Source organism: Anomaloglossus baeobatrachus, chromosome 1 (genome assembly GCF_048569485.1).
Source record: "Anomaloglossus baeobatrachus isolate aAnoBae1 chromosome 1, aAnoBae1.hap1, whole genome shotgun sequence".
NCBI classification, from domain to species: Eukaryota; Metazoa; Chordata; class Amphibia; order Anura; family Aromobatidae; genus Anomaloglossus; species Anomaloglossus baeobatrachus.
In genome coordinates this window covers 546,098,711-546,123,071 of record NC_134353.1, presented here as the reverse complement: position 1 = coordinate 546,123,071, position 24,361 = coordinate 546,098,711, and the positions used below count along the sequence as shown (strand labels likewise).

Below are 24,361 nucleotides of genomic sequence, written 5' to 3'. Positions count from 1 at the left end.
TAATATGCCTGCCCCACTGCAGTGCCGGAAACACCCCTAATATGCCTGCCCCACTGCAGTGCCGGAAACACCCCTAATATGCCTGCCCCACTGCAGTGCCGGATACACCCCTAATATGCCTGCCCCACTGCAGTGCCGGGTACACCCCTAATATGCCTGCCCCACTGCAGTGCCGGGTACACCCCTAATATGCCTGCCCCACAGCAGTGCCGGGTACACCCCTAATATGCCTGCCCCACTGCAGTGCCGGGTACACCCCTAAAATGCCTGCCCCACTGCAGTGCCGGATACACCCCTAAAATGCCTGCCCCACTGCAGTGCCGGAAACACCCCTAATATGCCTACCCCACTGCAGTGCCGGGTACACCCCTAATATGCCTGCCCCACAGCAGTGCCGGGTACACCCCTAATATGCCTGCCCCACTGCAGTGCCGGGTACACCCCTAATATGCCTGCCCCACTGCAGTGCCGGGTACACCCCTAAAATGCCTGCCCCACTGCAGTGCCGGATACACCCCTAAAATGCCTGCTCCACTGCAGTGCCGGAAACACCCCTAATATGCCTACCCCACTGCAGTGCCGGGTACACCCCTAATATGCCTGCCCCACTGCAGTGCCGGGTACACCCCTAATATGCCTGCCCCACTGCAGTGCCGGAAACACCCCTAATATGCCTGCCCCACTGCAGTGCCGGAAACACCCCTAATATGCCTGCCCCACTGCAGTGCCGGAAACACCCCTAATATGCCTGCCCCACTGCAGTGCCGGAAACACCCCTAATATGCCTGCCCCACTGCAGTGCCGGAAACACCCCTAATATGCCTGCCCCACTGCAGTGCCAGAAACACCCCTAATATGCCTGCCCCACTGCAGTGCCGGATACACCCCTAATATGCCTGCCCCACTGCAGTGCCGGGTACACCCCTAATATGCCTGCCCCACTGCAGTGCCGGGTACACCCCTAAAATGCCTGCTCCACTGCAGTGCCGGAAACACCCCTAATATGCCTACCCCACTGCAGTGCCGGGTACACCCCTAATATGCCTACCCCACTGCAGTGCCGGATACACCCCTAAAATGCCTACCCCACAGCAGTGCCGGATACAGCCCTAATATGCCTACCCCACAGCAGTGCCGGATACACCCCTAAAATGCCTACCCCACAGCAGTGCCGGATACACCCCTAAAATGCCTGCCCCACTGCAGTGCTGGATACACCCCTAAAATGCCTACCCCACAGCAGTGCCGGATACACCCCTAATATGCCTGCCCCACTGCAGTGCCAGAAACACCCCTAATATGCCTGCCCCACTGCAGTGCCGAATGCACCCCTACTATGCCTGCCCCACTGCAGTGCCGGATACACCCCTAATATGCCTGCCCCACTGCAGTGCTGGATACACCCCTAATATGCCTGCCCCACTGCAGAGCCGGGTACACCCCTAATATGCCTACCCCACTGCAGTGCCGGAAACACCCCTAATATTCCTACACCACTGCAGTGCCGGAAACACCCCTAATATGCCTGCCCCACTGCAGTGCCGGATACACCCCTAATATGGCTACCCCACTGCAGTGCCGGAAACATTCCTAATATGCCTGCACAACTGCAGTGTTGGGTACACCCCTAATATGCCTGCACCACTGCAGTGTTGGGTACACCCCTAATATGTCTACTCCACTGCAGTGCCAGAAACACTACTAATATGCCTGCCCCACTGCAGTGCCAGAAACACCCCTAATGTGCCTGCCCCACTGCAGTGCCAGAAACACCCCTAATATGCCTACCCCACTACAGTGCCGGATACACCCCTAATATGCCTACCCACTGCAGTGCCGGGTATACCCCTAATATGCCTACCCCACTGCAGTGCCAGAAACACCCCTAATATGCCTAACCCACTGCAGTGCCAGAAACACCCCTAATATGCCTACCCCACTGCAGTGCCAGAAACACCCCTAATATGCCTACCCCACTGCAGTGCCAGAAACACCCCTAATATGCCTACCCCACTGCAGTGCCAGAAACACCCCTAATATGCCTGCCCCACTGCAGTGCCAGAAACACCCCTAATATGCCTACCCCACTGCAGTGTTGGGTACATTCTAATATGCCTACCCCACTGCAGTGCCAGAAACACCCCTAATATGCCTGCCCCACTGCAGTGCCGGAAACACCCCTAAAAGGCCTACCCCACTGCAGTGCTGGGTACACCCCTAATATGCCTGCCCCACTGCAGTGCTAGAAATACCCCTAATATGCCTGCCCCACTGCAGTGCCAGAAACACCCCTAATATGCCTGCCCCACTGCAGTGCCGGGTACAACCCTAATATGCCTACCCCACTGCCGGATAGACCCTTAAAATGCCTACCCCACAGCAGTGCCGGTTACAGCCCTAATATGCCTACCCCACAGCAGTGCCGGATACACCCCTAAAATGCCTACCCCACAGCAGTGCCGGATACACCCCTAATATGCCTGCCCCACTGCAGTGCGGGATACACCCCTAAAATGCCTACCCCACAGCAGTGCCGGATACACCCCTAATATGCCTGCCCCACTGCAGTGCCAGAAACACCCCTAATATGCCTGCCCCACTGCAGTGCCGAATACACCCCTACTATGCCTGCCCCACTGCAGTGCCGGATACACCCCTAATATGCCTGCCCCACTGCAGTGCTGGATACACCCCTAATATGCCTGCCCCACTGCAGAGCCGGGTACACCCCTAATATGCTTACTCCACTGCAGTGCCGGAAACACCCCTAATATTCCTACACCACTGCAGTGCAGGAAACACCCCTAATATGCCTGCCCCACTGCAGTGACGGAAACACCTCTAATATGCCTGCCCCACTGCAGTGCCGGATACACCCCTAATATGACTACCCCACTGCAGTGCCGGAAACATTCCTAATATGCCTGCACAACTGCAGTGTTGGGTACACCCCTAATATGCCTGCACCACTGCAGTGTTGGGTACACCCCTAAAATGCCTGCCCCACTGCAGTGCCGGATACACCCCTAAAATGCCTGCTCCACTGCAGTGCCGGAAACACCCCTAATATGCCTACCCCACTGCAGTGCCGGGTACACCCCTAATATGCCTACCCCACTGCAGTGCCGGGTACACCCCTAATATGCCTACCCCACTGCAGTGCCGGATACACCCCTAAAATGCCTACCCCACAGCAGTGCCGGATACAGCCCTAATATGCCTACCCCACAGCAGTGCCGGATACACCCCTAAAATGCCTACCCCACAGCAGTGCCGGATACACCCCTAAAATGCCTGCCCCACTGCAGTGCTGGATACACCCCTAAAATGCCTACCCCACAGCAGTGCCGGATACACCCCTAATATGCCTGCCCCACTGAGGTGCCAGAAACACCCCTAATATGCCTGCCCCACTGCAGTGCCGAATACACCCCTACTATGCCTGCCCCACTGCAGTGCCGGATACACCCCTAATATGCCTGCCCGACTGCAGTGCTGGATACACCCCTAATATGCCTGCCCCACTGCAGAGCCGGGTACACCCCTAATATGCCTACCCCACTGCAGTGCCGGAAACACCCCTAATATTCCTACACCACTGCAGTGCCGGAAACACCCCTAATATGCCTGCCCCACTGCAGTGCCGGATACACCCCTAATATGGCTACCCCACTGCAGTGCCGGAAACATTCCTAATATGCCTGCACAACTGCAGTGTTGGGTACACCCCTAATATGCCTGCACCACTGCAGTGTTGGGTACACCCCTAATATGTCTACTCCACTGCAGTGCCAGAAACACTACTAATATGCCTGCCCCACTGCAGTGCCAGAAACACCCCTAATGTGCCTGCCCCACTGCAGTGCCAGAAACACCCCTAATATGCCTACCCCACTGCAGTGCCGGATACACCCCTAATATGCCTACCCACTGCAGTGCCGGGTACACCCCTAATATGCCTACCCCACTGCAGTGTCAGAAACACCCCTAATATGCCTACCCCACTGCAGTGCCAGAAACACCCCTAATATGCCTACCCCACTGCAGTGCCAGAAACACCCCCAATATGCCTACCCCACTGCAGTGCCAGAAACACCCCTAATATGCCTGCCCCACTGCAGTGCCAGAAACACCCCTAATATGCCTACCCCACTGCAGTGTTGGGTACATTCTAATATGCCTACCCCACTGCAGTGCCAGAAACACCCCTAATATGCCTGCCCCACTGCAGTGCCGGAAACACCCCTAAAAGGCCTACCCCACTGCAGTGCTGGGTACACCCCTAATATGCCTGCCCCACTGCAGTGCTAGAAATACCCCTAATATGCCTGCCCCACTGCAGTGCCAGAAACACCCCTAATATGCCTGCCCCACTGCAGTGCCGGGTACAACCCTAATATGCCTACCCCACTGCCGGATAGACCCCTAAAATGCCTACCCCACAGCAGTGCCGGTTACAGCCCTAATATGCCTACCCCACAGCAGTGCCGGATACACCCCTAAAATGCCTACCCCACAGCAGTGCTGGATACACCCCTAATATGCCTGCCCCACTGCAGTGCGGGATACACCCCTAAAATGCCTACCCCACAGCAGTGCCGGATACACCCCTAATATGCCTGCCCCACTGCAGTGCCAGAAACACCCCTAATATGCCTGCCCCACTGCAGTGCCGAATACACCCCTACTATGCCTGCCCCACTGCAGTGCCGGATACACCCCTAATATGCCTGCCCCACTGCAGTGCTGGATACACCCCTAATATGCCTGCCCCACTGCAGAGCCGGGTACACCCCTAATATGCTTACTCCACTGCAGTGCCGGAAACACCCCTAATATTCCTACACCACTGCAGTGCCGGAAACACCCCTAATATGCCTGCCCCACTGCAGTGACGGAAACACCTCTAATATGCCTGCCCCACTGCAGTGCCGGATACACCCCTAATATGACTACCCCACTGCAGTGCCGGAAACATTCCTAATATGCCTGCACAACTGCAGTGTTGGGTACACCCCTAATATGCCTGCACCACTGCAGTGTTGGGTACACCCCTAATATGTCTACTCCACTGCAGTGCCAGAAACACTACTAATATGCCTGCCCCACTGCAGTGCCAGAAACACCCCTAATATGCCTACCCCACTGCAGTGCCGGATACACCCCTAATATGCCTACCCACTGCAGTGCCGGGTACACCCCTAATATGCCTGCCCCACTGCAGTACCAGAAACACCCCTAATATGCCTACCCCTCTGCAGTGCCAGAAACACCCCTAATATACCTACCCCACTGCAGTGCCAGAAACACCCCTAATATGCCTGCCCCACTGCAGTGCCAGAAACACCCCTAATATGCCTACCCCACTGCAGTGTTGGGTAGATTCTAATATGCCTACCCCACTGCAGTGCCAGAAACACCCCTAATATGCCTGCCCCACTGCAGTGCCGGAAACACCCCTAATATGCCTACCCCACTGCAGTGCTGGGTACACCCCTAATATGCCTCCCCCACTGCAGTGCTAGAAATACCCCTAATATGCCTGCCCCACTGCAGTGCCAGAAACACCCCTAATATGCCTGCCCCACTGCATTGCCGGAAACACCCCTAATATGCCTACCCCACTGCAGTGTCGGAAACACCCCTAATATGCCTACCAAACAGCAGTGCCGGAAACACCCCTAATATGCCTACCCCACTGCAGTGTTGGGTACATTCTAATATGCCTACCCCACTGCAGTGTTGGGTACATTCTAATAAGCCTACCCCACTGCAGTGCTGAGTACACCCCTAATATGCCTATCCCACTGCAGTGCCGGATACACCATTAATATGCCTGCCCCACTGCAGTGCCGGATAAACCCCTAATATGCCTGCCCCACTGCAGTGCCGGATACACCCCTACTATGCCTGCCCCACTGCAGTGCCGGATACACCCCTAATATGCCTGCCCCACTGCAGTGCTGGATACACCCCTAATATGCCTGCCCCACTGCAGAGCCGGGTACACCCCTAATATGCTTACTCCACTGCAGTGCCGGAAACATCCCTAATATTCCTACACCACTGCAGTGCCGGAAACACCCCTAATATGCCTGCCCCACTGCAGTGACGGAAACACCTCTAATATGCCTGCCCCACTGCAGTGCCGGATACACCCCTAATATGACTACCCCACTGCAGTGCCGGAAACATTCCTAATATGCCTGCACAACTGCAGTGTTGGGTACACCCCTAATATGCCTGCACCACTGCAGTGTTGGGTACACCCCTAATATGTCTACTCCACTGCAGTGCCAGAAACACTACTAATATGCCTGCCCCACTGCCAGTGGCGTAACTAGAGATTGATGGGCCCAGGTGCAAAGTTTGGACACGGGCCCCCCCCCCCCCCCCCACGTACACCAACACTTGGGGTACGGGATGACACTGACACTCGGGGTACAGGATAATGACACTGACACTTGGCTTTTACCCAGATTTCCCATGATCTGAAATCCCTATATCAGCACCCCTTTTTCCTATGTTCTGATATGTATCTTGTCATCGGCACCCAGCTTTCCCATGCTCTGCTATACATCTTTCCCTCAGCACCCAGCTTTCCCATATCAGAGCATGGGAAAGCTGGGTGCTGAGGGAAAGAGCCTTTTCCCTCAGCACAAAACGTTTGCATCCCCTGCTTCTATCTTTGTCACCCCTCGTATATAGTTCTCTAAATACTATAATGGCCCCCACATAGCCTTCCATATAGTATAAAGGGTCCCACATAACCCTTCATATATCAGAATGCACCCCCATAGTCCTCCATGTATTATAATGCATTTCCTATAGTTCTCCATGTATTATAATTCACCTAATAGTCCTCAATATATTCAATATATTATACTGCACCACATAGTCCTCAATGTTTTATAATGCACCCCCATAGTCCATGTATAAGGTAGGCTCCATAGTCCTCCATATATTATAATGTAGCCCCCATAGTCCTATATGTATTATAACGCAGCACCATAAACCTTCCTATTGTATTATGCAGCCCCATACTCCTCCATGTAAATGCACCCCTATAGTCCATGTATAAGGTTCTTTCATTTTGTATAATGCAGCCAACCCAGGCCTCCCTGTGTATAATGCAGCCCCCATTAGGCATCCCTGTGTATAGCGCAGCCACCCCCAGGCCTCCCTGTGTATAGCGCAGCCACCCCCAGGCCTCCCTGTGTATAGCGCAGCCACCCCCAGGCCTCCCTGTGTATAGCGCAGCCACCCCCAGGCCTCCCTGTGTATAGCGCAGCCACCCCCAGGCCTCCCTGTGTATAGCGCAGCCACCCCCAGGCCTCCCTGTGTATAGCGCAGCCACCCCCAGGCCGCCCTGTGTATAGCGCAGCCACCCCCAGGCCGCCCTGTGTATAGCGCAGCCACCCCCAGGCCGCCCTGTGTATAGCGCAGCCACCCCCAGGCCGCCCTGTGTATAGCGCAGCCACCCCCAGGCCGCCCTGTGTATAGCGCAGCCACCCCCAGGCCGCCCTGTGTATACTGCAGCCACCCCCAGGCCTCCCTGTGTATACTGCAGCCACCCCCAGGCCTCCCTGTGTATACTGCAGCCACCCCCAGGCCTCCCTGTGTATACTGCAGCCACCCCCAGGCCTCCCTGTGTATACTGCAGCCACCCCCAGGCCTCCCTGTGTATACTGCAGCCACCCCCAGGCCTCCCTGTGTATACTGCAGCCACCCCCAGGCCTCCCTGTGTATACTGCAGCCACCCCCAGGCCTCCCTGTGTATACTGCAGCCACCCCCAGGCCTCCCTGTGTATACTGCAGCCACCCCCAGGCCTCCCTGTGTATACTGCAGCCACCCCCAGGCCTCCCTGTGTATACTGCAGCCACCCCCAGGCCTCCCTGTGTATACTGCAGCCACCCCCAGGCCTCCCTGTGTATACTGCAGCCACCCCCAGGCCTCCCTGTGTATACTGCAGCCACCCCCAGGCCTCCCTGTGTATACTGCAGCCACCCCCAGGCCTCCCTGTGTATACTGCAGCCACCCCCAGGCCTCCCTGTGTATACTGCAGCCACCCCCAGGCCTCCCTGTGTATACTGCAGCCACCCCCAGGCCTCCCTGTGTATACTGCAGCCACCCCCAGGCCTCCCTGTGTATACTGCAGCCACCCCCAGGCTTCCCTGTGTATACTGCAGCCACCCCCAGGCCTCCCTGTGTATACTGCAGCCACCCCCAGGCCTCCCTGTGTATACTGCAGCCACCCCCAGGCCTCCCTGTGTATACTGCAGCCACCCCCAGGCCTCCCTGTGTATACTGCAGCCACCCCCAGGCCTCCCTGTGTATACTGCAGCCACCCCCAGGCCTCCCTGTGTATACTGCAGCCACCCCCAGGCCTCCCTGTGTATACTGCAGCCACCCCCAGGCCTCCCTGTGTATACTGCAGCCACCCCCAGGCCTCCCTGTGTATACTGCAGCCACCCCCAGGCCTCCCTGTGTATACTGCAGCCACCCCCAGGCCTCCCTGTGTATACTGCAGCCACCCCCAGGCCTCCCTGTGTATACTGCAGCCACCCCCAGGCCTCCCTGTGTATACTGCAGCCACCCCCAGGCCTCCCTGTGTATACTGCAGCCACCCCCAGGCCTCCCTGTGTATACTGCAGCCACCCCCAGGCCTCCCTGTGTATACTGCAGCCACCCCCAGGCCTCCCTGTGTATACTGCAGCCACCCCCAGGCCTCCCTGTGTATACTGCAGCCACCCCCAGGCCTCCCTGTGTGTACTGCAGCCACCCCCAGGCCTCCCTGTGTGTACTGCAGCCACCCCCAGGCCTCCCTGTGTGTACTGCAGCCACCCCCAGGCCTCCCTGTGTGTACTGCAGCCACCCCCAGGCCTCCCTGTGTATACTGCAGCCACCCCCAGGCCTCCCTGTGTATACTGCAGCCACCCCCAGGCCTCCCTGTGTATACTGCAGCCACCCCCAGGCCTCCCTGTGTATACTGCAGCACCCCCAGGCCTCCCTGTGTATACTGCAGCACCCCCAGGCCTCCCTGTGTATACTGCAGCCACCCCCAGGCCTCCCTGTGTATACTGCAGCCACCCCAGGCCTCCCTGTGTATACTGCAGCCACCCCCAGGCCTCCCTGTGTATAGCACAGCCAGCCCCAGACCTCCCTGTGTATACTGCAGCACCCCCAGGCCTCCCTGTGTATACTGCAGCCACCCCCAGGCCTCCCTGTGTATACTGCAGCCACCCCCAGGCCTCCCTGTGTATACTGCAGCCACCCCCAGGCCTCCCTGTGTATACTGCAGCCACCCCCAGGCCTCCCTGTGTATACTGCAGCCACCCCCAGGCCTCCCTGTGTATACTGCAGCCACCCCCAGACCTCTGGCCCCCGTGCACTCACTGATTAAAAAAAATAAATAAATAACTCACCTCGTTCGTTTCACCACTGCTCTGTCCTGACCTCTGTCCTCCGTTCCCAGGCTTCTCCGGTCACTGTCCTCCCGTCTTGCGCTCTGTGCGCTCTGCACAGCAGTCGCACAGGAGTGACGTCACCGCGCACATGGGGAGAATGACGGAGCATGGAGCGCTGCTCTATGCTTCATCATTGCTGTGCGCGATGACGGGGGAGGGGGCCCGATGCCGCCGCCGATGACACCGGGCAGGGGGGCCCTGTACCGCCGCCGATGACACCGGGCAGGGGGGCCTGTACCGCCGCCGATGACACCGGGCAGGGGGGCCTGTACCGCCGCCGAATGACACCGGGCAGGGGGGCCCTGTACCGCCGCCGAATGACACCGGGCAGGGGGGCCCTGTACCGCCGCCGATGACACAGGGCAGGGGGGCCTGTACCGCCGCCGATGACACAGGGCAGGGGGGCCTGTACCGCCGCCGATGACACAGGGCAGGGGGGCCTGTACCGCCGCCGAATGACACCGGGCAGGGGGGCCCTGTACCGCCGCCGATGACACAGGGCAGGGGGGCCCTGTACCGCCACCGATGACACCGGGCAGGGGGGCCCTGTACCGCCGCCGATGACACAGGGCAGGGGGGCCCTGTACCGCCACCAATGACACCGGGCAGGGGGGCCGTGTACCGCCGCCGATGACACCGGGCAGGGGGGCCCGGTGTCAGCGGCGGCACTGGTACATACAGCGGCCACGTGGTCTGCAGAGCGGGCCCCTAAGGTGCCAGGCCCGGTCGCAATGGCGATCTCTGCGACCGCGGTAGTTACGCCCCTGCCCACTGCAGTGCCAGAAACACCCCTAATGTGCCTGCCCCACTGCAGTGCCAGAAACACCCCTTATATGCCTACCCCACTGCAGTGCCGGATACACCCCTAATATGCCTACCCACTGCAGTGCCGGGTACACCCCTAATATGCCTGCCCCACTGCAGTACCAGAAACACCCCTAATATGCCTACCCCTCTGCAGTGCCAGAAACACCCCTAATATACCTACCCCACTGCAGTGCCAGAAACACCCCTAATATGCCTGCCCCACTGCAGTGCCAGAAACACCCCTAATATGCCTACCCCACTGCAGTGTTGGGTAGATTCTAATATGCCTACCCCACTGCAGTGCCAGAAACACCCCTAATATGCCTGCCCCACTGCAGTGCCGGAAACACCCCTAATATGCCTACCCCACTGCAGTGCTGGGTACACCCCTAATATGCCTGCCCCACTGCAGTGCTAGAAATACCCCTAATATGCCTGCCCCACTGCAGTGCCAGAAACACCCCTAATATGCCTGCCCCACTGCATTGCCGGAAACACCCCTAATATGCCTACCCCACTGCATTGCCGGAAACACCCCTAATATGCCTACCAAACAGCAGTGCCGGAAACACCCCTAATATGCCTACCCCACTGCAGTGTTGGGTACATTCTAATATGCCTACCCCACTGCAGTGTTGGGTACATTCTAATAAGCCTACCCCACTGCAGTGCTGAGTACACCCCTAATATGCCTATCCCACTGCAGTGCCGGATACACCATTAATATGCCTGCCCCACTGCAGTGCCGGATAAACCCCTAATATGCCTGCCCCACTGCAGTGCCGGATACACCCCTAATATGCCTGCCCCACTGCAGTTCCGGGTACACCCCTAATATGCCTACCCCACTGCAGTGCCGGATACACCCCTAATATGCCTACCCCACTGCAGTGCCGGGTACACCCCTAATATACCTACCCCACTGCAGTGCCGGGTACACCCCTAATATGCCTACCCCACTGCAGTGTTGGGTACACCCCTAATATGCCTACCCCACTGCAGTGCCGGGTACACCCCTAATATGCCTACCCCACTGCAGTGCCGGGTACACCCCTAATATGACTACCCCACTGCAGTGCCGGGTACACCCCTAATATGACTACCCCAGTGCAGTGCCGGGTACACCCCTAATATGACTACCCCACTGCAGTGCCGGATACACCCCTAATATGCCTACCCACTGCAGTGCCGGGTACACCCCTAATATGACTACCCCACTGCAGTGTCAGAAACACCCCTAATATGCCTGCCCCACTGCAGTACCAGAAACACCCCTAATATGCCTGCCCCACTGCAGTACCAGAAACACCCCTAATATGCCTACCCCACTGCAGTGCCAGAAACACCCCTAATATGCCTACCCCACTGCAGTGCCAAAAACACCCCTAATATGCCTGCCCCACTGCAGTGCCAGAAACACCCCTAATATGCCTACCCCACTGCAGTGTTGGGTACATTCTAATATGCCTACTCCACTGCAGTGCCAGAAACACCCCTAATATGCCTGCCCCACTGCAGTGCCGGAAACACCCCTAATATGCCTACCCCACTGCAGTGCTGGGTACACCCCTAAAATACCTGCCCCACTGCAGTGCTAGAAATATCCCTAATATGCCTGCCCCACTGCAGTGCCAGAAACACCCCTAATATGCCTGCCCCACTGCATTGCCGGAAACACCCCTAATATGCCTACCCCACTGCAGTGCTGGGTACACCCCTAAAATACCTGCCCCACTGCAGTGCCAGAAATATCCCTAATATGCCTGCCCCACTGCAGTGCCAGAAACACCCCTAATATGCCTGCCCCACTGCATTGCCGGAAACACCCCTAATATGCCTACCCCACTGCAGTGCCGGAAACACTCCTAATATGCCTACCAAACAGCAGTGCCAGAAACACCACTAATATGCCTACCCCACTGCAGTGCCGGGTACACCCCTAATATGCCTACCCCACTGCAGTGCCGGGTACACCCCTAATATGCCTACCCCACTGCAGTGCCGGGTACACCCCTAATATGCCTACCCCACTGCAGTGCCGGGTACACCCCTAATATGCCTACCCCACTGCAGTGCCGGGTACACCCCTAATATGACTACCCACTGCAGTGCCGGGTACACCCCTAATATGACTACCCCACTGCAGTGCCGGGTACACCCCTAATATGACTACCCCACTGCAGTGCCAGGTACACCCCTAATAATGACTACCCCACTGCAGTGCCAGGTACACCCCTAATATGACTACCCCACTGCAGTGCCGGGTACACCACTAATATGCCTACCCCACTGCAGTGCCGGGTACACCGCTAATATGCATACCCCACTGCAGTGCCGGGTACACCGCTAATATGCATACCCCACTGCAGTGCCGGGTACACCGCTAATATGCCTACCCCACTGCAGTGCCGGGTACACCCCTAATATGCCTACCCCACTGCAGTGCCGGGTGCACCCCTAATATGCCTACCCCACTGCAGTACCAGAAACACCCCTAATATGCCTACCCCACTGCAGTGCCAGAAACACCCCTAATATGCCTACCCCACTGCAGTGCCAAAAACACCCCTAATATGCCTGCCCCACTGCAGTGCCAGAAACACCCCTAATATGCCTACCCCACTGCAGTGTTGGGTACATTCTAATATGCCTACTCCACTGCAGTGCCAGAAACACCCCTAATATGCCTGCCCCACTGCAGTGCCGGAAACACCCCTAATATGCCTACCCCACTGCAGTGCTGGGTACACCCCTAAAATACCTGCCCCACTGCAGTGCTAGAAATATCCCTAATATGCCTGCCCCACTGCAGTGCCAGAAACACCCCTAATATGCCTGCCCCACTGCATTGCCGGAAACACCCCTAATATGCCTACCCCACTGCAGTGCCGGAAACACCCCTAATATACCTACCCCACTGCAGTGCTGGGTACACCCCTAAAATACCTGCCCCACTGCAGTGCCAGAAATATCCCTAATATGCCTGCCCCACTGCAGTGCCAGAAACACCCCTAATATGCCTGCCCCACTGCATTGCCGGAAACACCCCTAATATGCCTACCCCACTGCAGTGCCGGAAACACTCCTAATATGCCTACCAAACAGCAGTGCCAGAAACACCACTAATATGCCTACCCCACTGCAGTGCCGGGTACACCCCTAATATGCCTACCCCACTGCAGTGCCGGGTACACCCCTAATATGCCTACCCCACTGCAGTGCCGGGTACACCCCTAATATGCCTACCCCACTGCAGTGCCGGGTACACCCCTAATATGACTACCCACTGCAGTGCCGGGTACACCCCTAATATGACTACCCCACTGCAGTGCCGGGTACACCCCTAATATGACTACCCCACTGCAGTGCCAGGTACACCCCTAATAATGACTACCCCACTGCAGTGCCAGGTACACCCCTAATATGACTACCCCACTGCAGTGCCGGGTACACCACTAATATGCCTACCCCACTGCAGTGCCGGGTACACCGCTAATATGCATACCCCACTGCAGTGCCGGGTACACCGCTAATATGCATACCCCACTGCAGTGCCGGGTACACCGCTAATATGCCTACCCCACTGCAGTGCCGGGTACACCCCTAATATGCCTACCCCACTGCAGTGCCGGGTGCACCCCTAATATGCCTACCCCACTGCAGTGCCGGGTACACCCCTAATATGCCTGCCTCACTGCAGTGTTGGGTACACCCCTAATATGTCTACCCCACAGCAGTGCCGGGTACACCCCTAATATGACTACCCCACTGCAGTGCTGGGTACACCCCTAATATGTCTACCCCACTGCAGTGCCAGAAACACCACTAATATGCATACCCCACTGCAGTGCCGGGTACACCGCTAATATGCTTACCCCACTGCAGTGCCGGGTACACCCCTAATATGCCTACCCCACTGCAGTGCCGGGTACACCCCTAGTATGCCTACCTCACTGCAGTGCCGGGTACACCCCTAATATGCCTGCCCCACTGCAGTGTTGGGTACACCCCTAATATGTCTACCCCACAGCAGTGCCAGAAACACCACTAATATGCCTACCCCACTGCAGTGCCGGAAACACCCCTAATATGCCTGCCCCACTGCAGTGCCGGAAACACCCCTTGAGGCTGCAATTCACATGCTTGTAATGTTGCATGTTTATTGAACATTTGTTACAGCTCAGTTTTTTGGTGTTTTTTGTCTGTTATCTTGCTTTAATGCAAGTTGGGGGTGCAGCCCTCCTAATACTGAGGCTGAACAATTACCTGCTTCTCACTTTTTGCTGTGTATTTAATCTGGGACCCAGCTGACCACTTTACCATCCATATTGAAGTTTTGACATGACACAAGTCAGGTACAGAATATGTTTTTAACTTTAGCTGGTTAGGGACTGTCTCAGATGGGTACACCGTGACGAGGTGAGACAGCTTCTTACCTTTTTGCAAAAATGTATATACTAAGTACCCTGTTTATTAAGCACTTGCAATTTATTTATTTATAGTCAGGGTATTTTTCCTACAATTTTCTCCTTGGTTTTTTTCTAGTCTGGAGGCTGCAATTCACATGCTTGTAATGTTGCATGTTTATTGAACAATTGTCACAGCTCAGTTTTTTTGTGTTTTTTTAACACCCCTAATATGCCTGCCCCACTGCAGTGCTGGAAACACCCCTAAGGCCAGGGCCACACGGGGACTAATGCGATCCTTTCATGACACTCTGCTCACACTGGCAGCACAGCGGGAGCCGAGTGTCATGCGAGTGTCACTGCGACTGAGGTCCGATCATGCGATCTGCCCTCAACTGAGGAGGATAACAGAGAGCAGTAGATGGAGGGTTTTCCAGCCGCGCCAAGGACCAGCCAATAAAGGTAGTAGATTAATGTTGCTTTTTATTCCATATACAGGTTAACGCGTTTCGGAAGGTACCCCTTCCTTCTTCAGGACCAACAAGCAAGAAAACATCAAATCTCAAAAAATGAGATTTGATGTTTTCTTGCTTGTTGGTCCTGAAGAAGGAAGGGGTACCTTCCGAAACGCGTTGACCTGTATATGGAATAAAAAGCAACATTAATCTACTACCTTTATTGGCTGGTCCTTGGCGCGGCTGGAAAACCCTCCATCTACTGCTCTCTGTTATCTGCCTACCGAGGGACTGCTGCCGGGACGTGGATGTAATAACATACATGCGGTTATAGGAGTTGTGACTGTCACAACCCCTATAGGTGAGTAAAACCATCTCTTTCTTTTCCCCCATTGCTACCGGGGTAAGACCCTATTTGCACTTCTTTTTCCACAGTTTATTCACTCAACTGAGGAGGGGCGGGCCGGCTTTCTCTCCCTCTCTCCTCCGTTGTCGGCTATTGCCATTATCGCCCTGCACTGGCTGTAGCCCAGTGTACCGCGAGTGCAGGGTGATTTTTCTCTCACCCCATAGACTTGAATGGGTGCGAGAGAAAGTCTCGCATTACAGTCGCAGCATGATGCGATTGTTTTCTCGGTCCGATTGGGGCTGAGAAAATAATCACTCATGGGTGCTGGGACATAGGCTAATATTGGTCCGAGTGGAATGCGATGTTTTATCGCACTCCACTTGGTCCGATTTTCATGCAGTGTCTCTGAGACCTAATATGCCTACCCCACTGCTGTGCCGAGAACACCCCTAATATGCCTACCCCACTGCTGTGCCGAGAACTCCAAATATGTCAAGCCCATTACAGTTAACTGAATAGGATAACTGAAGTGAGCACTAATATATATATATGAGTGCAAGCCAAAAATACATACTATATATAAGAATAAGGCTGCACATCAAACTTAGATAATGGTATAATGCCTCAAGCATATGGAAAAATATTGGAATATACAATGAAAAATGCTACTTGCTAATTTGAACATGTGAATAATGAATTGCATACCTGCTATGAATATTAGGAAAAAGGAGATATTTAGCAATCGCATTGATCAATGTAACTGAGCCCCAAAACCTCGTCAAGGTATATCTCTATATTGGGGTCCCTAGCTCTGTGACCCTAACTGTGTGTCATCTCATTGCAATTAAAAACTGCTATGGGTGGAGAGGGGTAACTAAGGACTTTCTTATATAGGAGATGGAAAAAACATGGCCGAAAGGGGCGGAGCTGTGTTCACATTAGAAAAAAAAAAAAAACAAACTACATATAACTGAATAGGATAACTGAAGTGAGCACTAATATATATATATATATATATATATATATATATATATATATATATATATATATATATAATTAGTGCTCACTTCAGTTATCCTATTCAGTTATATGTAGTTTGTTTTTTTTTTTTTTCTAATGTGAACACAGCTCCGCCCCTTTCGGCCATGTTTTTTCCATCTCCTATATAAGAAAGTCCTTAGTTACCCCTCTCCACCCATAGCAGTTTTTAATTGCAATGAGATGACACACAGTTAGGGTCACAGAGCTAGGGACCCCAATATAGAGATATACCTTGACGAGGTTTTGGGGCTCAGTTACATTGATCAATGCGATTGCTAAATATCTCCTTTTTCCTAATATTCATAGCAGGTATGCAATTCATTATTCACATGTTCAAATTAGCAAGTAGCATTTTTCATTGTATATTCCAATATTTGTCCATATGCTTGAGGCATTATACCATTATCTAAGTTTGATGTGCAGCCTTATTCTTATATAAAGCCCATTACAGTGACTAGAGTACCTCAATGAAGGATTCATTCCACAGTAGAAGCTGGAATACTCTTATAACATATCTCTTCCATTGTAATAGCTGCAATACCCCTTTAACACATCACTCCACTGTAAGGCTGGGGCCACACGGGGCACTACTGCGATGCTTGCATGAGACTCGGGTCGCGCTGGCAGCACAGCAGGAGCCGAGTGTCATACGAGTGTGCCTGCATCTGAGCTCTGATCATGTGAGCAGACCCCAGCTGAGGGGGGCAGGCTGGCACGGAGGAGAGGAGAGAGGGATTTCTCTCCCTCTCTCCTCCGTTGCCGGCTATTGCCATTCTCGCCCTGCACTCGCGGTGCAGTGGTGTACTGCGAGTGCAGTGCGATTTTTCTCTCGCCCCATTCACTTGAATGGGTGCGAGAGAAAGAGTCTCGGATTACAATCGCAGCATGCTGTGATTGTTTTCTCGGTCCGATTAGGGCTGAGAAAATAATCGCTCATGTGCGCTGACATACAGGCTAAAAATGGTCCGAGGGGAATGCGATGTTTTATCAAACTCCACTCGCACAGATTTTCTCGCCGTGTGGCTTAGGCCAAATAGCTGCAATACCCCTTTAACACATCACTCCACTGTAATAGCTGCAATACCCCTGTACCAGGGGTCTCAAACGCAGCTGGGTGTATGGGCCTCACAAAGAAAAAAAATAATTTGGGGGGGTCCCACATTGACAAAGTGACATTTTTATTGGTACGATATTTTAGTTTCTCTACACCTTTGTATCACTGTTTTTAAACATGTTTTTACTTGTTTATTATGACAAACATGCACTTTTTTGCTTAAATATATACGGTATATACTGTATATAAAAAACAAAAAAAAACAAAAAACAGTTGACTGTAAAAAAAAAAAATTCACACTTTAATTTTTGTTTACATTATATCCCTTTCTGGTAAAATACTTTTACAATTAGCACCATATAGTAAATTTGGCCAACATCTTTTAGTAATGTCCCCCATCCTGTAGTAATGTGTCCCATCCTTGTGACCACTTTGTAGTAATGTGCCCTTCTTGATGCCCTTTTACAGATGTGCTCCATCCTGTAGTAATGTGCCTAACATTGCCCTCTTTTACTAATGTGCGCCCTCCTTGACACTATCCTGTAGTAGTGTGTCCCCTCCTTGTCCCCTTTTACTAATGTGCCCCATCCTTGTGCCCACCCTGTAGTAATGTGCCCATCCATGCCCCCTTTTATATGCGCCGCATCCTTGACCCATCCCATAGTAATGTGCCCAATCATGTCCCTTTTTACTAATGTACCCCCTCCTTGACCCCATCCTGTAGTAAAGTGCCCCCTCCTGTAGTAAAGTGACCCCATCCTTGTCCCCTTTTACTAATGTGCCCATCCTTGACCCCATCCTGTAGTAACGTGTCCATCCTTGTCCCCTTTTGCTAATGTGCCCATACTGGTCCTCTTCTTGTAGCAATGTTCCATCCTGGTCCCCTATTGTGCCATTCTATACATACATACACCAAAACATTCTTCTCACCTGTCCTCCGTTTCCTCGGCATCCTCTACCCTGCTTTTTGCAACCCAGAGGCACGACCCCCCCCCCCCGCCCCCAATATTAACAGTGGCCGCTGTCAGCGCTTCATCTAAAATTCAGATGAATGTTTTGTTGCCACCACCGCACAATCAAGCTCTCTCTGCACTATCCCAATGGCAGCCGCCGGCCATTTAGAGGCAAACAGGTGACGTCATATGCATTAGCTGCTAGCCTCTGATTGGCCGGCGGCTACCATTGGACTAATGCAGAGAAAGCTTGGCTCTGCTCAGTGCTGGTAAAACATTCATCTGAAATAAAGCAGTGAGGGCTGCGGCCCCTGCACCAACTGCGATCATCCAGGGGGGCACGTGGCTGTGGGCCGCAAGAAGTTACCTGAGGGGCCGCGTGTTTGAGACCTCTGCCCTATACCACGTCCACCCCAGCGTAATAGCTGGAATACCCCAGTGCCTCATCTACCCCAGCGTAATAGCTGGAATACCCCAGTGCCACATCTACCCCGGCGTAATAGCTGGAATACCCCAGTGCCACATCCACCCCGGCGTAATAGCTGGAATACCCCAGTGCCACATCCACCCCGGCGTAATAGCTGGAATACCCCAGTGCCACATCCACCCCGGCGTAATATCTGGAATACCCCAGTGCCACATCCACCCCGGCGTAATATCTGGAATACCCCAGTGCCACATCCACCCCAGCGTAATAGCTGGAATACCCCAGTGCCACATCCACCCCGGCATAATAGCTGGAATACCCCAGTGCCACATCCACCCCAGCGTAATAGCTGGAATCCCCCAGTGCCCCATCCACCCCGGCATAATAGCTGGAATACCCCAGTGCCACATCCACCCCGGCGTAATAGCTGGAATACCCCAGTGCCACATCTACCCCGGCATAATAGCTGGAATACCCCAGTGCCACATCCACCCCGGCGTAATAGCTGGAATACCCCAGTGCCACATCCACCCCAGCGTAATAGCTGGAATACCCCAGTGCCACATCCACCCCGGCGTAATAGCTGGAATACCCCAGTGCCACATCTACCCCGCCATAATAGCTGGAATACCCCAGTGCCACATCCACCCCAGCGTAATAGCTGGAATACCCCAGTGCCACATCTACCCCGCCATAATAGCTGGAATACCCCAGTGCCACATCCACCCCGCCATAATAGCTGGAATACCCCAGTGCCACATCCACCCCAGCGTAATAGCTGGAATACCCCAGTGCCACATCCACCCCAGCGTAATAGCTGGAATACCCCAGTGCCACATCCACCCCGGCGTAATAGCTGGAATACCCCAGTGCCACATCTACCCCGGCATAATAGCTGGAATACCCCAGTGCCACATCCACCCCGGCGTATTAGCTGGAATACCCCAGTGCCACATCTACCCCGCCATAATAGCTGGAATACCCCAGTGCCACATCCACCCCAGCGTAATAGCTGGAATACCCCAGTGCCACATCCACCCCGGCGTAATAGCTGGAATACCCCAGTGCCACATCCACCCCGGCGTAATAGCTGGAATACCCCAGTGCCACATCCACCCCGGCGTAATAGCTGGAATACCCCAGTGCCACATCTACCCCGGCATAATAGCTGGAATACCCCGGTGCCACATCCACCCCGGCGTAATAGCTGGAATACCCCAGTGCCACATCCACCCCGCCATAATAGCTGGAATACCCCAGTGCCACATCCACCCCAGCGTAATAGCTGGAATACCCCAGTGCCACATCCACCCCAGCGTAATAGCTGGAATACCCCAGTGCCACACCCACCCCGGCGTAATAGCTGGAATACCCCAGTGCCACATCCACCCCAGCGTAATAGCTGGAATACCCCAGTGCCACATCTACCCCGGCGTAATAGCTGGAATACCCCAGTGCCACATCCACCCCGGCATAATAGCTGGAATACCCCAGTGCCACATCCACCCCAGCGTAATAGCTGGAATACCCCAGTGCCACATCCACCCCGCCATAATAGCTGGAATACCCCAGTGCCACATCCACCCCAGCGTAATAGCTGGAATACCCCAGTGCCACATCCACCCCAGCGTAATAGCTGGAATACCCCAGTGCCACACCCACCCCGGCGTAATAGCTGGAATACCCCAGTGCCACATCCACCCCAGCGTAATAGCTGGAATACCCCAGTGCCACATCTACACCGGCGTAATAGCTGGAATACCCCAGTGCCACATCCACCCCGGCGTAATAGCTGGAATACCCCAGTGCCACATCCACCCCAGCGTAATAGCTGGAATACCCCAGTGCCACATCTACCCCAGTGCCACATCTACCCCTGCGCAATAGCTGGAATACCCCAGTGCCACATCTACCCCAGCATAATAGCTGGAATACCCCAGTGCCACATCTACCCCGGCATAATAGCTGGAATACCCCAGTGCCACATCTACCCCGGCATAATAGCTGGAATACCCCAGTGCCACATCCACCCCAGCGTAATAGCTGGAATACCCCAGTGCCACATCTACCCCGGCGTAATAGCTGGAATACCCCAGTGCCACATCCACCCCGGCATAATAGCTGGAATACCCCAGTGCCACATCCACCCCAGCGTAATAGCTGGAATACCCCAGTGCCACATCTACACCGGCGTAATAGCTGGAATACCCCAGTGCCACATCCACCCCAGCGTAATAGCTGGAATACCCCAGTGCCACATCTACCCCAGTGCCACATCTACCCCTGCGCAATAGCTGGAATACCCCAGTGCCACATCTACCCCGGCATAATAGCTGGAATACCCCAGTGCCACATCCACCCCAGCGTAATAACTGGAATACCCCAGTGCCACATCCACCCCAGCGTAATAACTGGAATACCCCAGTGCCACATCTACCCCGGCGTAATAGCTGGAATACCCCAGTGCCACATATACCCCGGCGTAATAGCTGGAATACCCCAGTGCCACATCCACCCCGGCATAATAGCTGGAATACCCCAGTGCCACATCCACCCCAGCGTAATAGCTGGAATCCCCCAGTGCCCCATCCACCCCGGCATAATAGCTGGAATACCCCAGTGCCACATCCACCCCGGCATAATAGCTGGAATACCCCAGTGCCACATCCACCCCGGCGTAATAGCTGGAATACCCCAGTGCCACATCCACCCCAGCGTAATAGCTGGAATACCCCAGTGCCACATCCACCCCGGCGTAATAGCTGGAATACCCCAGTGCCACATCTACCCCGCCATAATAGCTGGAATACCCCAGTGCCACATCCACCCCAGCGTAATAGCTGGAATACCCCAGTGCCACATCTACCCCGCCATAATAGCTGGAATACCCCAGTGCCACATCCACCCCGCCATAATAGCTGGAATACCCCAGTGCCACATCCACCCCAGCGTAATAGCTGGAATACCCCAGTGCCACATCCACCCCAGCGTAATAGCTGGAATACCCCAGTGCCACATCTACCCCGGCATAATAGCTGGAATACCCCAGTGCCACATCTACCCCGGCGTAATAGCTGGAATACCCCAGTGCCACCCCAGTGCCACATCTACACCGGCGTAATAGCTGGAATACCCCAGTGCCACATCCACCCCAGCGTAATAGCTGGAATACCCCAGTGCCACATCTACACCGGCGTAATAGCTGGAATACCCCAGTGCCACATCCACCCCAGCGTAATAGCTGGAATACCCCAGTGCCACATCCACCCCAGCGTAATAGCTGGAATACCCCAGTGCCACACCCACCCCGGAGTAATAGCTGGAATACCCCAGTGCCACACCCACCCCGGAGTAATAGCTGGAATACCCCAGTGCCACATCCACCCCGGCGTAATAGCTGGAATACCCCAGTGCCACATCCACCCCGGTGTAATAGCTGGAATACCCCAGTGCCACATCTACCCCGCCATAATAGCTGGAATACCCCAGTGCCACATCCACCCCAGCGTAATAGCTGGAATACCCCAGTGCCACATCTACCCCGCCATAATAGCTGGAATACCCCAGTGCCACATCCACCCCGCCATAATAGCTGGAATACCCCAGTGCCACATCCACCCCAGCGTAATAGCTGGAATACCCCAGTGCCACATCCACCCCAGCGTAATAGCTGGAATACCCCAGTGCCACATCTACCCCGGCATAATAGCTGGAATACCCCAGTGCCACATCTACCCCGGCGTAATAGCTGGAATACCCCAGTGCCACCCCAGTGCCACATCTACACCGGCGTAATAGCTGGAATACCCCAGTGCCACATCCACCCCAGCGTAATAGCTGGAATACCCCAGTGCCACATCCACCCCAGCGTAATAGCTGGAATACCCCAGTGCCACATCTACACCGGCGTAATAGCTGGAATACCCCAGTGCCACATCCACCCCAGCGTAATAGCTGGAATACCCCAGTGCCACATCCACCCCAGCGTAATAGCTGGAATACCCCAGTGCCACACCCACCCCGGAGTAATAGCTGGAATACCCCAGTGCCACACCCACCCCGGAGTAATAGCTGGAATACCCCAGTGCCACATCCACCCCGGCGTAATAGCTGGAATACCCCAGTGCCACATCCACCCCGGTGTAATAGCTGGAATACCCCAGTGCCACATCCACCCCGGCGTAATAGCTGGAATACCCCAGTGCCACATCCACCCCGGCGTAATAGCTGGAATACCCCAGTGCCACATCTACCCCGGCATAATAGCTGGAAAGTTTAGCTGATCTATCCCCAGCAGAGACTGGGAGAGAACTTTGCTGAAGTTGCTGCACTCCAGTGGCTGGAATACCCCTTTCATACAGCTATGATGTCCGTCTGTCATCGGAGGATAACTTGTGTGTACATTATTGGTAGTCACCAGCAGCACAGTGCCCCCTGTCTGCAGAGGACGGTGAGGAGCGGGCGGTGCGGAGACCTGGCCCTCTGTACATCCACCTACCTTCACAGCATGTCCTGCAGCCATTGTGAAATCCAGGGGAATAGGCGGGGCCGCACATTTTGTGACCACGTGCTACCACTGAACTGCTAGGGGTGAAGGACCTTTGATGACGTCAGAATTAGGGTGGAGCCAAGAGCTGCTGCATTGAGCAATGCTAGACTGAGCTCTCAGCTCAGAGCTGGAGAGCAGAAGTGTCACGTGACAGGATACCGGCTTCTGCCATACACATACTGTATACAGCTGTTCTGTGCAGTACAGGTGACTGTGTACAGGTTATTGTAGCCGTTAGGCTGTGCAGTACAGGGGACTGTGTACAGGTTATTATAGCCGTTAGGCTGTGCAGTACAGGGGACTGTTTACAGGGTATTGTAGCCGTTAGGCTGTGCAGTACAGGGGACTGTGTACAGGTTATTATAGTGGTTAGGCTGTGCAGTACAGGGGACTGTTTACAGGGTATTGTAGCCGTTAGGCTGTGCAGTACAGGGGACTGTGTACAGGTTATTGTAGCCGTTAGGCTGTGCAGTACAGGGGACTGTGTACAGGTTATTGTAGCCGTTAGGCTGTGCAGCACAGGGGACTGTGTACACGTTATTATAGCCGTTAGGCTGTGCAGTACAGGTGACTGTGTACAGGGTATTATAGCCGTTAGGCTGTGCAGTACAGGGGACTGTGTACAGGTTATTGTAGCCGTTAGGCTGTGCAGTACAGGGGACTGTGTACAGGTTATTATAGCCGTTAGGCTGTGCAGTACAGGGGACTGTGTACAGGTTATTATAGCTGTTAGGCTGTGCAGTACAGGTGACTGTGTACAGGTTATTGTAGCCGTTAGGCTGTGCAGTACAGGTGACTGTGTACAGGTTATTGTAGCCGTTAGGATGTGCAGTACAGGTGACTGTGTACAGG

General features: G+C 54.4%; 1 protein-coding gene across 1 annotated transcript in view; it reads right to left on the bottom strand.

Moving 5' to 3' along the window:
* Positions 1–23,537, bottom strand: part of MTAP (methylthioadenosine phosphorylase) — a 109,179-nt gene extending 85,642 nt beyond the window's left edge. Inside the window, exon 1 of the mRNA XM_075339485.1 lies at positions 23,459–23,537. Coding sequence (XP_075195600.1) covers positions 23,459–23,482 — 24 coding nt within the window. The 5' untranslated portion in view covers positions 23,483–23,537. The remainder of the gene's footprint in view (positions 1–23,458) is intronic.
* Positions 23,538–24,361: the final 824 nt, after the last annotated feature.